The sequence below is a fragment of the Apodemus sylvaticus genome, chromosome 5, assembly GCF_947179515.1.
Source record: "Apodemus sylvaticus chromosome 5, mApoSyl1.1, whole genome shotgun sequence".
Taxonomy (NCBI): domain Eukaryota; kingdom Metazoa; phylum Chordata; class Mammalia; order Rodentia; family Muridae; genus Apodemus; species Apodemus sylvaticus.
Genome location: NC_067476.1, coordinates 72,530,538 through 72,543,907, shown reverse-complemented (window position 1 = coordinate 72,543,907; position 13,370 = coordinate 72,530,538). Strand labels below are relative to the sequence as shown.

General features: G+C 45.2%; 1 protein-coding gene across 6 annotated transcripts in view; it reads right to left on the bottom strand.

Annotated features, from left to right (window-relative positions):
* Positions 1 to 6,239: 6,239 nt before the first annotated feature.
* The window catches only part of Celf1 (CUGBP Elav-like family member 1), a 76,431-nt gene continuing 69,300 nt past the window's right edge, over positions 6,240 to 13,370 (bottom strand). For 5 of the 6 annotated variants that reach the window (XM_052182911.1, XM_052182912.1, XM_052182910.1 and 2 more), the window contains 3 exons: positions 12,836 to 12,979; positions 12,288 to 12,452; positions 6,240 to 12,199 (listed from right to left, as the gene is read on the bottom strand). In XM_052182911.1, the coding sequence (XP_052038871.1) occupies positions 12,325 to 12,452; positions 12,836 to 12,979 (272 nt within the window). In that variant the 3' untranslated portion in view covers positions 6,240 to 12,199; positions 12,288 to 12,324. The remainder of the gene's footprint in view (positions 12,200 to 12,287; positions 12,453 to 12,835; positions 12,980 to 13,370) is intronic. The other variant, XM_052182907.1, reaches the window with a different exon arrangement.

Genomic DNA, 13,370 nt, shown 5'->3' with positions numbered 1-13,370 from the left:
TAATAATAATAATAATAATTCCCAACAGAATTAAGGGAGTGGTGGACCTTGGAGTAAGAGCCCAGCTAGCTAAGCTTCCATCTTGTGAAAAGGAATTAATGAAAAGTTTAAAGTACCAGGCAAGGTAGTGCATGCTTTTAATTCTAGCACTTGAGTGGAAGAGGCACTAAAATCAAGATCTCTAAAATCAAGGCCATCCTGGTCTACAGAGCAAGTTTCAGGACAGCCAAGCATAGGCAGTTAAAAAACCAAAAACCAAACCAAACCAAACCAAACCAAACCAAACCAGAAAGCTGGTGATGTCACAGAACAAGGTGGCCATGCTCCAGCCCCAGCAAGCAGAACTTGGCTGCTTTGACCACAAGGTTCTGGCTTTAGAATGGAGGATAGAATGTGTCAGGGATGTTTCTGAATGGAGGACCAGAGAGGCCATTGTGTGACAAATGAAGGCCATTGAAGCCAGGCGTATGACAGGAGTGTATGGAGGGCCAGAGAAACCCTTGTGTGAAGCTGTGACGGTGAAGCCTGGGTTACCTTGGAGACTCCAAGAGATTAGAGATGTCATGGGATACCTGCCAAAGGAAAGCTTCCAACAGGAAGTGGAACTAGCTCAAAACGAGGGTGTTGCAGTCCGCAAAGCTGAAGAACATTTTGACATTAGACATGAAAATGCAGTTTGGAATTTGCCCAGCTGGGTTTTGGTCTTGCTTTGGTCTTCACTGCATTTCGGTTCTTCCCTCCATTTTGGATTGGTAATGTATAGTTTGGGTCATGATATGTTGGCAGTGTATGATCTGCTTTTATTACAGGGGATTAATTTCAATAGACATGGTGAACCTTTAAACATTGAAGTTGTGATCAACTATGGGGACTTTTGAAGTTGGTCTAAATGCATTTTGTACATTATGGCTATACGCCTAGGGGAACATGGAGTGGAATGTGAGGCTTTGAATAGGTATGGCCCCTGTTCTGGCTGTGTTTGTGTCAACTTGGCACAGGCTGGAGTCATCACAGAGAAAGGAGCCTCCCTTGAGGAAATGCCTCCATGAGATCCAGCTGTAAAGCATTTTCTCAATTAGTGATAAAGAGTGGGAGGGCCCATTGTGGGTGGTACCATCCCTGGGCTGGTAGTCCTGGGGTCTATTAAGAAACCAAGCTGAGCAAGCCAAGGAAAGCAAGCCAGTAAGCAGCACCCTCCATGGCCTACGCATCAGCTCCTGCCTCCAAGTTCCTGCCCGGTGTGAGTTCCCGTCCTGACTTTCTTTGGTAATGAACAGCAATGTGGAAGTGTAAGTGGAATAAACCCTTTCCTCCCCAACCTACTTCTTGGTCATGATGTTTTGTTCAGGAATACAAACCCTAAGACAACCCCCCAGAGAATGATTTTTTGAATGCTTGGCTTAGAGGAAATGGCATTGTTAGGTGTGGCTTTGTTGGAAAAAGAGTGCCATTGGGGAGGTGGGCTTTGAGGTCTCAATGCTCGAGTTTGGCCAGTGAGAGAGTCTCCTCCCTGCTACCTTCAGATCAAGATGTAGAACTCTTGGCTCCTCCAGCATCACGTCCGCCTGCATGCTGCGGTGCTTCCTCCCATGATAATGGACTAAACCTCCTCAAACCAGCCCCAATTAAATATTGTCCTTTCTAAGCGTTGCCTTGGTCATGGTGCCTCTTCACAGCAATGGAAACCTTAAAACAGCTTCTATCTTCCCACATTCCTAAGTCCTGCTGGGAGGACTGGAGTTGCTGTGATAGACGGTGACTGTCCCCCTAACACAACCTTTTCTGAGACAGTGTCTCATATAGCCCAGCATGGCCTCAAACTTGCCTTGGAGCTAAGGCTGACCCTCTGGCCTCTACAACCCGAGTGCTATCCAGTCCACATCCCTGGCCCATTTCCATTTCTCTATGCAGGCCAGGGAGCTTTAAACAAGGGGATCCTCCTGTCATGGCTTCTATGTTCCTGGAATTATGAAGGTGTTTTGTTCTTTCTTTTTTTAACCCTTATTTTTCAAAATGTTTAATTACTACATTCATTTTATGCACTTGCTTCGTGTCCTCGGAGCTTAGAAGAGGGTCACTCAGGCGCCTTGCCACTAGAGCCACAGGCGGTTGTGAACCACCATGTAGGTGCTGGGAATAGAACCTCAGTCTCTGCAAAAGCAAATCCTGCTGTTAACAATTAGGCTCTCTCTCCAGACCCCAGAGAAGCAAGCATCTAGAAGTCTGAGAACTGACAGTAACAATGCAAATGTTCTGTGCTGGTCGCGGTGATTTAAATGAGAATGGGGACACTACTTTGGAAAGATAAGCAGAGGCCTTGTTGGAGAATGTGTGTTCCTGGAGGTAGGCTAACAGGCTTCAAGGGCACACATCAGGCCCAGTCTCTTGCCCACGGCCTTCAACCTGCAGGTAAGATGTAAGTTCTTGGCTACTACTTCAGCACCATGCCTGCCCGCCTGCCCCCATCCTTTCAACCTTAATGCTCAGACTCACTAAGCACACCCCCAATTAATGCAATGTTTCATAAGGTGCCTTGGATATGCTTTTCACAGCAACAGAACAGTAACCAAGACACTGGCAACGAGTCAAATGTAGTTTTTGGATCATTCCCCCCCCCCCCCCCCCCACACACACACAAGACAGGGTTTCTCTGTATAGCCCTGGCTATCCTGGAACTCACTCTGTAGACCAGGCTGGCCTCGAACTCAGAAATTCGCCTGCCTCTGTCTCCCAGAGTGCTGGGATTACAGGCATGCGCCACCGCCCGGCCAAATGTAGTTTTTGAATACGTGAAATGTTAGGGTAGAACAACTGAAGAACCAGTTTTATTTTAAAAAAAAATATTTTATTTGGGGATGAGAAGAAGGCTTAGAAGTTAAAAGAACTTGCTCAAGCAGGACACAGGTTCGGGTCCTGGTACGCATGTGTCTACTTTCCACCTGGAACTCCTGAGCATCAAAGGCACCAGGCACATACACTGGCACACATACATATATGCAGGCAAAGTATTCATGCATATAAAAAATACAGTAAGTCTTCCTTTTTTAATTTTAGAGGTGGGGATTTTATGTATAACCCTGGTCATCCTGGAACTTGCTTGGTAGACCAGGCAAGTCTTTTAACTCTCTGCCCACAGAATGCTGGGACTAAAGGCACGAATCACTGCTACCTGGCAAATCTTTAAAAAGTAAAGATAAAAAATCACAGAGGTTAATGGGGAAACTGTGTAGAATGACGAAGGTCTTGAGCAATGGCTCCCAATCTGTGGGTCGGGACCCCTAAGCCCTCCCTATCACTGGAGCTATCCCTGCAGAGAGAGACAAAGGCCACACATGCAGAGTATTTAAATGCCAGATGGTAGGGGATGGAGAAGAGTCCACAAGGAGGAATCCGTGCTTGAAAGTCACAATGTCTCTTTCCCAGAGGGTAATGCTATAACAACAGTGTGACATTCCCAGAGGTGAAGGGGAAATCTAGGTCTTCCTGGTGGCTTCTTCTCAATCAGAGACTGTGCTGCTTAGATGAACATAGCATGTGACAGAACACCTATGTGCTGACCAAGGTCACTGCAATAATCGTTCACAAGGGAATGTAAATTGTTTAAGACACTGCATACAGAGACTTCTGCATGCTAGCTAGGCGTATCTGAACTATAAATAAACCCTGTATTTACATGTATATCTCCATAGCAGAGGACAGGATCAGGGATCTTCATACTCTTTATCCTATTTTTAAGTGTATTGTTATTTTGCCTAAATGTACATCTGTGTACTGTGCATGTGCCCAACACCCATGAAGGCTAGAAGGTGTGGATCTCCCGGCACTGGAGTTATAGATGGTTATAACCAACCTTGTGGGTGGGTGCTGTTAATCAAACCTCAGTCTTTAGCCAGTGGTCTTAGCATAGAGCCACCCCTATTTCCAGCTCCATTGCCACTTTATTTTTTCAGATAGGATCTCTCTTTGAAAACAGAGATTTCCCTCAGAAAAGCAAGTCTAAAAAAAAAAAAAAAAACAAAAAAACAAAAAAACAAAAAAAAAAAACCCAAACCAAAAAACAAACAAACAAACCAATTATAAAAGCCACTAAAGTGTACTGGTGGCACAAACATGTACTTATGCCACTATTTGTGTATGGACAGTTAAGACAGCACATTTTATATGAATATACAAAAATAAAACCGTTAAGGGCAGAGGAGGTATCTCACGCCTTAAACCCCCACAAGTTGGAAGTCAATCTGATCTACATAATGGTAGATCTATTGTCTACCTATGTCTGCTAGGGTGCTGTAGTGAGAGACTGTCTCAAAAATAAACATTAAACAAGAACTAGATAGCAGAATTATAGAGAAGCACCTCGGAGGAGCCTTGGCTCCCACAGGTGGTGGCACTTCTGCAGGAGCAATAGTGATCAGCAGTCACCTCAGGGAGGTCACGGTCAGGTGGACAGTGTGAGAGTCATAAGGCCTCACCGAGCCTCTCCTCCCCGGAGCCCAGGGTCACTGCAACAGCCTATGAAAACTGGTTAACTAACACACTAGTGTTTTCTTTTCACACATTTGTCTCTGGTGATTAACAGAAGAGGGCCTGGGATCAGGACTGCTCAGTCTGAGTGCCCCCATATTCTAGTAGCAGCATAGATGCTGCCCCACTGTCTTGCTAGTATGTAGCTGGGGAGGAGGACATGCAGTACTGTCCGGGAATGATGTAAAAACAATGTATACTGAGTCTCACATGTTTCTCACATCAACTTACTGCAACAAATACTCCAATGGACATTAGCTAGGGTGAATACCTGTAAATTCCTATAAAGTTATGCATCTATTTCTGAAGTGTTGGGGATCAAACTCATGAACTCATATGTCCTCCGCATCTATACTATTGAGCTACACCCCCTGCCCCAGACTTCTGATTTTAAACACCTTTTAGAGCCAGGCATGGAAGTGCATGATAGTCATTTCGGCATCAGGGAGGCTGAGGGAGGAAGGCTTCTGACTGTAAGGTCTGCTGGGTTTACATGTCAAGACTCTGTCTTGGAGAGGAGGAGACTATGCATGGGGGGAGATAAACAGAAATGGAGACCTGAAAAACAGTAAAGTCAAGTGTGGTTGACAAGATCTCTATATTTCCTCCTGTGAATATCAAATGGACAGTGTCCAGGAAATACTTGAGTTTAAGGAGAGGCTTCTTTCTTGCCTGCTTTCCCAGAGTCTAGCACATACTGGTGTTCCACTAGGCGCTAGAAGGCAGGTGTACTGGCTTGTTTTGCGTGTCAAGTTGACACAGGCTGGAGTTATCACAGAGAAAGGAGCTTCAGGCGAGGAAGTGCCTCCATGAGATTCAGCTGTAAGGCATTTTCTCAATTAGTGATCAAGTGGGGGTGTTGGGGGAGAAGGCCCATTCATTGTGGGTGGTGCCATCCCTGGGCTGGTAGTCTTGGGTTCTATAAGAGCAGGCTGAGCAAGCCAGTAAGGAACATCCCTCCATGGCCTCTGCATCAGCTTCTGCTTCCTGAACTGCTTAAGTTCCAGTCCTGACTTCCTTAGGTGATGAACAGCAATGTGGAAGTGTAAGCTGAATAAACCCTCTCCTCCCCAACTTGTTTCTTGGTCATGATGCTTGTGCAGGAATAGAAACCCCGACTAAGACAGCAGACTATATATCAATAACAACAGAGTGGCAGCGAGAAGAGAACTGAAGTCTGCCCATCACCCACGAGTCACCTGAGCTTCCAGAAGCTTCAGTTCTATGAAGACTGGACTACCGAGTCTCCATGTAGGATGACGGTTGCAGTAAAGGACTGGACTACAACAGGTCTTGTGGCTCTGCCAGTCTCTGCCTCTTTAGGCCCAGTAGCTCAACTGCAAGAAGAGTTAACCTTTCTAATCTAGAAGGCACCTTAAAGGTCTTACCATTTTTTGGGCTGGAGACTAAAGAGTTGGGAGAGAAGGCCATGATCTAGGATTCACATGGGCCATCAGCAGTAATGGAAGAGGGAGAACAAAAATTAAAGCTACCAAAATGTTTCATGGTGTTTCCATATTATGGTGACCTTATAGAATGCAGACATGCCACACAAGAAGCATTTCTGAGGAAACTGTCTTTCCTTCAGGAGCTTCGTGTGGGTTCAGCTGAATCACCATCGGGTCTGTCAGCATGGAAGCTATCCCCCCAACCCCACCCCACCCCACCCCACCCCACCCCGGCACCTGCAATCAACAACCCTGAAGACAAAACAATTCTTCTCAAACAGTTTAATAGCAAATAAACAAAGGAAGGTACCACACTTGGCAGATACAAAATGACTTTTTGTCCGTGTGTCTGTGCAATTAAAACAGATTTAGGTTCCCCATTGGGACAAAAGGAAAAACACACAAAAAGGAAGGAGAGTCCTTTTAAACACATACTCCCTTGCTCCAAACTTTTAACAACTTTTTTCTTTTTAATCCACTACACAAACTGTGATTAGGTAAGAAAAGCGACAAGGGCTCTTCTTGCCCTTTTTTTTAAAAAAAAAAAAAAAACCATTAAAGCAAAATCCATAATTTTCTACAGAGTACAACACAAGTTCACACACAAAAGACATCTTTTATAAATCAAACAGGAAAAAAGGAAAGCTCAAACAAGGTCAAGAAAAAGCATTTCTACGGCTGAATCCCGACTCTGAGTTGATTGAATCCCGTTGTTGCTGCAGAACAGACTGTGCGTTTGGTCATAGTGGCAAGTTTTTCTCTTCACATTGTGAAATCACTTTACATTGTTTTCTAGTAGAAAAGGCAAAAAACTGTACAAAACCCCTAGTGTTAAATACAACGTTTGTACCAATAAAAAACTCACACAGGTTTGTCTCCAAAATGTAAAGTTTCTTTTTTTTTTCTTTTTAAATTATTCACAAAAAGCAGCTGGAAATCAGAAAGGCAGCTGCCGCTCCAGGGTCTCAAATCCATTAAAACCACCACAGAACAATTAAAACAATCAGAGAAAAGGAAAAGGAAACAATGTCCAACATTTGGCATTTGGTTTTATCCACAGGTTTTCCCAGAGCTCCACTTGGAATTGAAAGCAAACTACATTGGCAAACACAGCTTCTCAGCACACAGGAAGGGCCTCAGCACCTCCTGCCGACAGAGGCGCTCTGTGCAGTCAGACTGTGGGTCACAGCAGGCTCTCGCTAGGCTCTGGCCTCTTTCCACCCTACCCCCTTCCAGGACAGTAAGCAGCCTATCACAGGAGCCCCCACCTGGCTGCCATCCTTCCTAGTAAGGTGGCCTCAAGCAGAATATTGGGCAACCTGTAGGGGTCCCAGAGCAGAGACTGCTGGAGTCCCTTCATCACCAGGGAGTGGACGAAGCCAGACAGCCCTTCTCCTCCCTCCCCCCGACCCTTGCTGCACCATGCCACCCTTTTCTGGACAATCTTGCTTCCATTTTCCCTCCCACCAGTGCTTACGTCTCAGTGGGATCTGTGAAGAGTCTTCCCCGCTCGCTGCCTCTGCTCTCCACAGACCCATCCCTGTCTACTCATCTGCTCCAGCCTCGCCTCCTTATTTCACATTCTTCCCCATCCCCAAGACCCTGAGGCTGGATGGTGCTAGAGAGAAGAGGGTAAGTTTCCCTTAGGAAACCAAAGAACTGGCTGGCCTGGCACCCGGGGACAGTAGCTATCTGGCTCTTCACCCAATTTAAAATCAATTTCTTGCCCTTACCCCAACTCTACTAGCTAAGTAAGAGCAGAGCCAAAGTGAAGAGCCAGTGTGGGGTGGTTGGTGCCCAGAGCTGTAAACAGTGTGAAGACTGTAGAATGTATTGTGCTTGTCACCTAGGAAAAGCGCAGGCAGGCAGGTGTATTGCCACTCAGTGCACAGACAGCTCCTCTGGGTAATCAGAAGCAGTGCCCTCCCTCCCCCCTCCCCTGCTCTGTGATCTAGCCTTGATCAGGGTGCTAAGCATCCTGCCTACCACAGCCACCTTTGGTTCTGCTTCTGCTTCTCTGCCCGCCCGCCCTGCCCTGTACTCCCTGAGCAGAGCAGCCAGCCTCCTGGACCCCCCACTGAGACCTGGAGGCCACAAAGAGTGACAGTCTAAGTGCACAGGCAAACACTCTAAGGGCAATAGAGGAGAAAGTTGCCACTTCAAAATAAAACAATACAATCTTGAGAAAAAAAAATCAACCCCATAACAATTTAAAACATCTTCTTTGAAACCCCTTTAAATCAGTCAGTTTTTGCACAAACTATAGAAAACAGAGAGGTGCAGGTGATACATACGAAGAAGGTGTGAGGAAACAGCAGGAAACATGCACAACTTGTTTTTTTTCTGGGCATAATCTTAGTAGGAAAGCAAAAATTCAAAAACAAAAAGGCAAAAACAGTACAAAACCCAAAAAAGTTGAAAGCATCACATTTTGCTGTGGAGACTGTAGGAAGAAGCATGGGTGTGAACTGGCTGAGGCGGGGGAAGGGAAGAGGGACCCTAGGGCTTCCCTGCAGGGCTGCTTCCAGAAGAACCAAGAAAGAAAAGGAGGAGGCCAGCTGGGGCCCAGACCTCAGCATCAGTGAAAAGGGAATGGGGGTAGGGTATAGTTCAGACATTTTCTGCAGTTGAGAACTCAGAAAAACAAAAATTAATAACATGCGGTCTCCTCAAGCCCCAAAACTATGTCAGCAAAATGTGTTCAGGAGCCTCAAAGATTTTAGTGACATCTTTTATTTCATTGTTTATTTCAAAGTTGTCTTTAAAACTAAGCACACAGAGGAACAAAGCCTGGAAGCGGACTGGCTGTGTGTTCACAAGAATACAAACACCACACGGCATGTGCTAGTAGGGCTGCTCTGAGACAGTTACAAAGAATTGGAATCACAAAATCAAGTGGTTATCTTATGAAGTTCTAGAAAAATAGATTTTTTTTTATATTCAAATGCAAGTTTAAATATTTTCCCTTCAGCAGTCGTTCTAGCAAAACCAATTTGGCAGCACAAAAGGGAAAAAAAGAAAGAAAAAAGAAAAAACAAAGAAAGAAACAAACATAATAAAATACACATCAGCATCAAAGGTCAACACAAGGTCAAAGGTGAGAGTTCAAGCATCAGAGAAGCTGAAGAGACAGGGATTTGGACGATGTACTTGACGCCACATCGACATGCTTTAGGCACAACGATGAACAAACGGCAGGAATCTAGAAAAAAAAACAAACCAGAAAGAGGGAAATCCACTGAGTTACACAGAGCAATACATCCAAACAGAGAGAGAGAACAGGACACTCACTGTATGCAGCCCTGAAATGAGGAGGTGGGGAAGGGCAGGGATGGGAATGACAAGAACTTTTGCACATGCTAACAATGGACACAGGGAAAAGTTCAAAAGGACATGAAGGACACCAAGAAAACATCCAACTGCCAGAGACAGAAGGGAACCTAAGGCTTGGATTTCCTGCAAAGCACCTAACACATCAAAGACAGTCTCTGGGCAAGCAGGGTCTCAGGAACAAAAGATGCTAACTAGAGTGGGAGGGAGACTACTTAGGGTAGAGGGCCAACATTTCTTGCTCAATCCTACGATGGCCCTTGTTCCCAGAAATCCAAGCCCCAAGCTTCCATATAAGCCCTGGCCACTCCTGTGGAACCCAGGAGACCGTGGGTGGGCTGCACTGAAGGCTAATCAATGGCATGATATAACCCACAAAACGAAACTACAGCAGAAAACACACTGTGAGTAAAACCTTCACACAACAGAAACAGACTGCTTAAGACGTCAGTCTCCACTCTAAGCCAAGCCCTTTACATCAAGACTTACAGGGGAGCAGCTTCTTCAACAAAACCATCTTTGGCCTGGGGAGAGAACTGTGCTCGAGGACGGTGCTACTGCTGTGCTGTGCACTGGGTGAACGGGATAACAGAAGTACATGGTCTCCCCAGCTGGCTGGCTACGCAGACCTGCTCTGCTGGGGCAAGGGCTCCTTTTAGAAATCACAAGTAAGTCTGAAGTTTGGGGTCTGTTCCAAAGGTGGAGTTACTCCTTTGCTTTTAATATCATTAGGAAGGTTTTGTATGGTCCTGGAGCACAGGACAAATCTGTGGACAAATGATGAAATGGGAGAGAGAGAGGGAACCAGAAGAAGGGGGAAGAATGTGGTGTTCTGGCCAAGGAGGAGGACAGAACAGAAGGTTAGGGAGCACAGCACTGGCAGCACCCTGTGGAGCACAGCTCTCGCCTCTGCCAATTCACAGCTTAATGTGAGCCTTCCCCTTGGACAGGTTACCTGGGCTGCAAACGGTCACAGAAAGTCAGTAGTTTCAATCATACACAGCACCCTGTGTGTACAACAATCACATTCTGGATTCTACAAAATCCTGGCCTTTTCCAGAGATATAATTTAGGTAATAAATATCCTCCACCCCGGAGCTGTATAAAACTTCTATAAAAATAGAAACAACATTCTTGGTTCCAGCCGGTTGGGATTCAGCACAGTGCCTGCCCAACCTAGCATTTTTTTTCTTTTTTAGTTTTTTATTTTTTATTTTTTATTTTTTTGCATTATTTTAAAAAATCTCATCATTACCCTGGAAGCCTTTAGAACAGTTTTATCTTGAAACACAGGACACTTTTCTCCCAGTGCGCAGAATTCAAGTTTACTTGGTTCAGCTTAAGAAGTGTATGTTTCATGTTTAAGAGGACAAGAGACCCAACTTATCACTATAAGGGAACAGCTGTCCCAGCATCAATGGGATAACACACAACTTCCTGCACAACAGCAAGATGGCCAATCCCTGTTTGTTATCCACAGGGACAGCATGACAAGCAGAGTGTCCCCATCTGACTTAAAGCAGGCTAGCCCCTTCTAATCTCTGCTGCTAGGAGTCAAGACTTTTAACTTGTGAGGTTCAAGCTTCCAATGACCCAGGAACCCAGGCCCTGGCTGTAGCTATCAATTAAATGCTTATGGGCTATCTCTGCTCAGATGCGGATCCCCAACAGCTTTCCTTGGAGCAGAAGGAGAGCCCAGAGGCTGTGGAGGACACTGGCAAAGACCCGTGAAAAGCGGCAGGGAGCTTATTTGAAGCATGATGACAAAATGAACATGGGTTAATACTGAGGTAAATGAACACTAAATCCATATGGAGCCTGTAAACTTCCTGTACTCTCTTCTGTCTTCAAGGACAGAAATGGGGCTAGAGTGGCTAGAGGAGAGACCTGCCAGACCTTTATGGGAATACAACTTTTGGGGTACCTTTATTAAGGAGGCAGAAATGCACTTCTGAACCTTCTTGAATACTAGGCTCTGCTCAAATATAGGAAAGTGGCTTGAAGAGACCTTGATTCAGGCACACCAAGAAGCAGGTCTCTCCTCCCTCAATCAGATGGCTTCTTGATGGCTCTGCCCATGAACTGCACCCTTGTTGGCTAGAGATGCTGTAAGAGCTTCTTAGGTCATGAGAAAACTGTGGCTGGAGAAGGAGGCAATATTCCTTGGTGTGGTGAACTTCCATAGACTTTCTTCAAAAGAAACTGCTGGAAATGGGCATAGTCTAACTTCATGTTGAAATGAACTAAAATGACCTCTTTGGCTGCTTCCCGCAAACAGCCCCCAACCAGGCAGGGCAATCAATGGTGGCCGGGCTGGCTAGTCAAAGGGGTCTCCCTACTATTTGCATATTTCAGACTAGATGAAAAGTGCATTATTTCCCAAGACTTGCTTACCCCCTTTTTAGGAAAGAAGGGCAGAAATCTAGGACAAAAATTAGAAAAATAGGTGGCATAAATTCAGCATTTCCACAGAAAGCAGCCAGTTCTGAAAGGTCTGGATGCCAAGCCGTCTCACCCACTCTGCCCCGTACGTCCCTCATTAGACTTAGTTCTCACTCTACCCGGCCCTGTACTCAGGGAGAGAGACTTCGGGGATCAACTTTCTGTCCTGCTCAACCCTCTCTTTCCATGGTTTTGGGCACGTTCTAATGATCTTTTAAACACATTTCCCTCTTCCTCAAGGTGGACTGGTGTTGGTCCTTCTTAACAAACTGGTTACAAACACAGCAAACTTTAAATAAAGGGAAAAACAAAACAAAACAAACAAAACAAAAACCCTCAGGATATGGCACCTAAACTCCAAAGTAAAACACTGGAAACCAAAGCACAAACTTGTCCTCTGTACGAAGCGACACTCCCACAGAAGGCAGTAGCTGAGTCTTCAGGGCAAGCTGTGCCTGCGAGAGTGGCAGGGATCAGGGTCCAGGGCTGTCAACATACAGCCTTAGGGCTTCGAATGAATAAGGGTGCTCCTCCCCCACTTACCAGAAGATCTTCTCACTCCAGTCTCAGAGGGGAGCACTCAGTAGGGCTTACTGTCATTCTTCGAGCGTTTGAGCTGCACTTTAAGCCTCTTCATTCCAATTTGAAAGCCGTTCATGGACTGGATGGCAGCTTGAGCTGAGACAGGATTGTCATAACTTACAAAACCTGTATGTCCAAGCAGAAACCGAGGTGAGGAACATAATAAAGCAAGACATCTCAGTCCTTGTGCAAAAGGTTATCTTGATTGTTCTCAGCACGCATGAAAATTCTGGCAATGACAACCACATGAAACCACAATTGGGTTCTCAAGGTTACTATCTGACGTTTACAGGCATTCTCTCTCCCCTTGCAAAGCGTTTCCTGTAGACCAATACTGTGAGCAGAAATCACTACTTCTACTACAGATAAAACTAAAGCTCAGAAAGAGGCCACATGATCTGCTAAGGTCAAACTCAAAATCAGATTTTTCTGAATTTGTCAGCAGCCACTTTCTTTCTCAGTGGTAAAATACTTAATCCCATTCTGACACCAAAGAGAAGTCAACATACCAAAACACTTGCTCAGGTTTGTCTGCTTGTCTATGAAAACCTTGGCGGACACGACATTCCCAAAGGGCATAAACATCTGCAGTAAGTCCTGGTCTCCAAACTCCTGGGGCAGGTGATAGATGAATAGGTTGGCTCCTTCTGGACCTTCAAATATTCATAGAAGAGTATTGGTGTTAAGTGTACTCATCACCAAGGACCAATGGGCTATCATTCCCATCTATACTAACACTAGCAAAATCTCAATCAATCTATTCTCTGAGGGAGAATTAAAAAGATTCTTTAAATAGAAGGCAATAATTCTGAAATTATATTTCTTCCTTTGCATGTGTCATCTCATGGAAGGAATTTTTTTTTTTTGAAACAAGTTTTGCTCATGTAGCTCTGGTACCTGCCTCTGCCTCCCAAGTGCTGAGATTAAAGTAAGTGTGTGTGTGTGTGTGTGTGTGTGTTCTCATTACAAGCTCTGGCTGTCCTGAAACTCACTATGTAGACCAGGCTCAAACTCACAGAGACCGAGTGGCCTCTGCATTCCAAA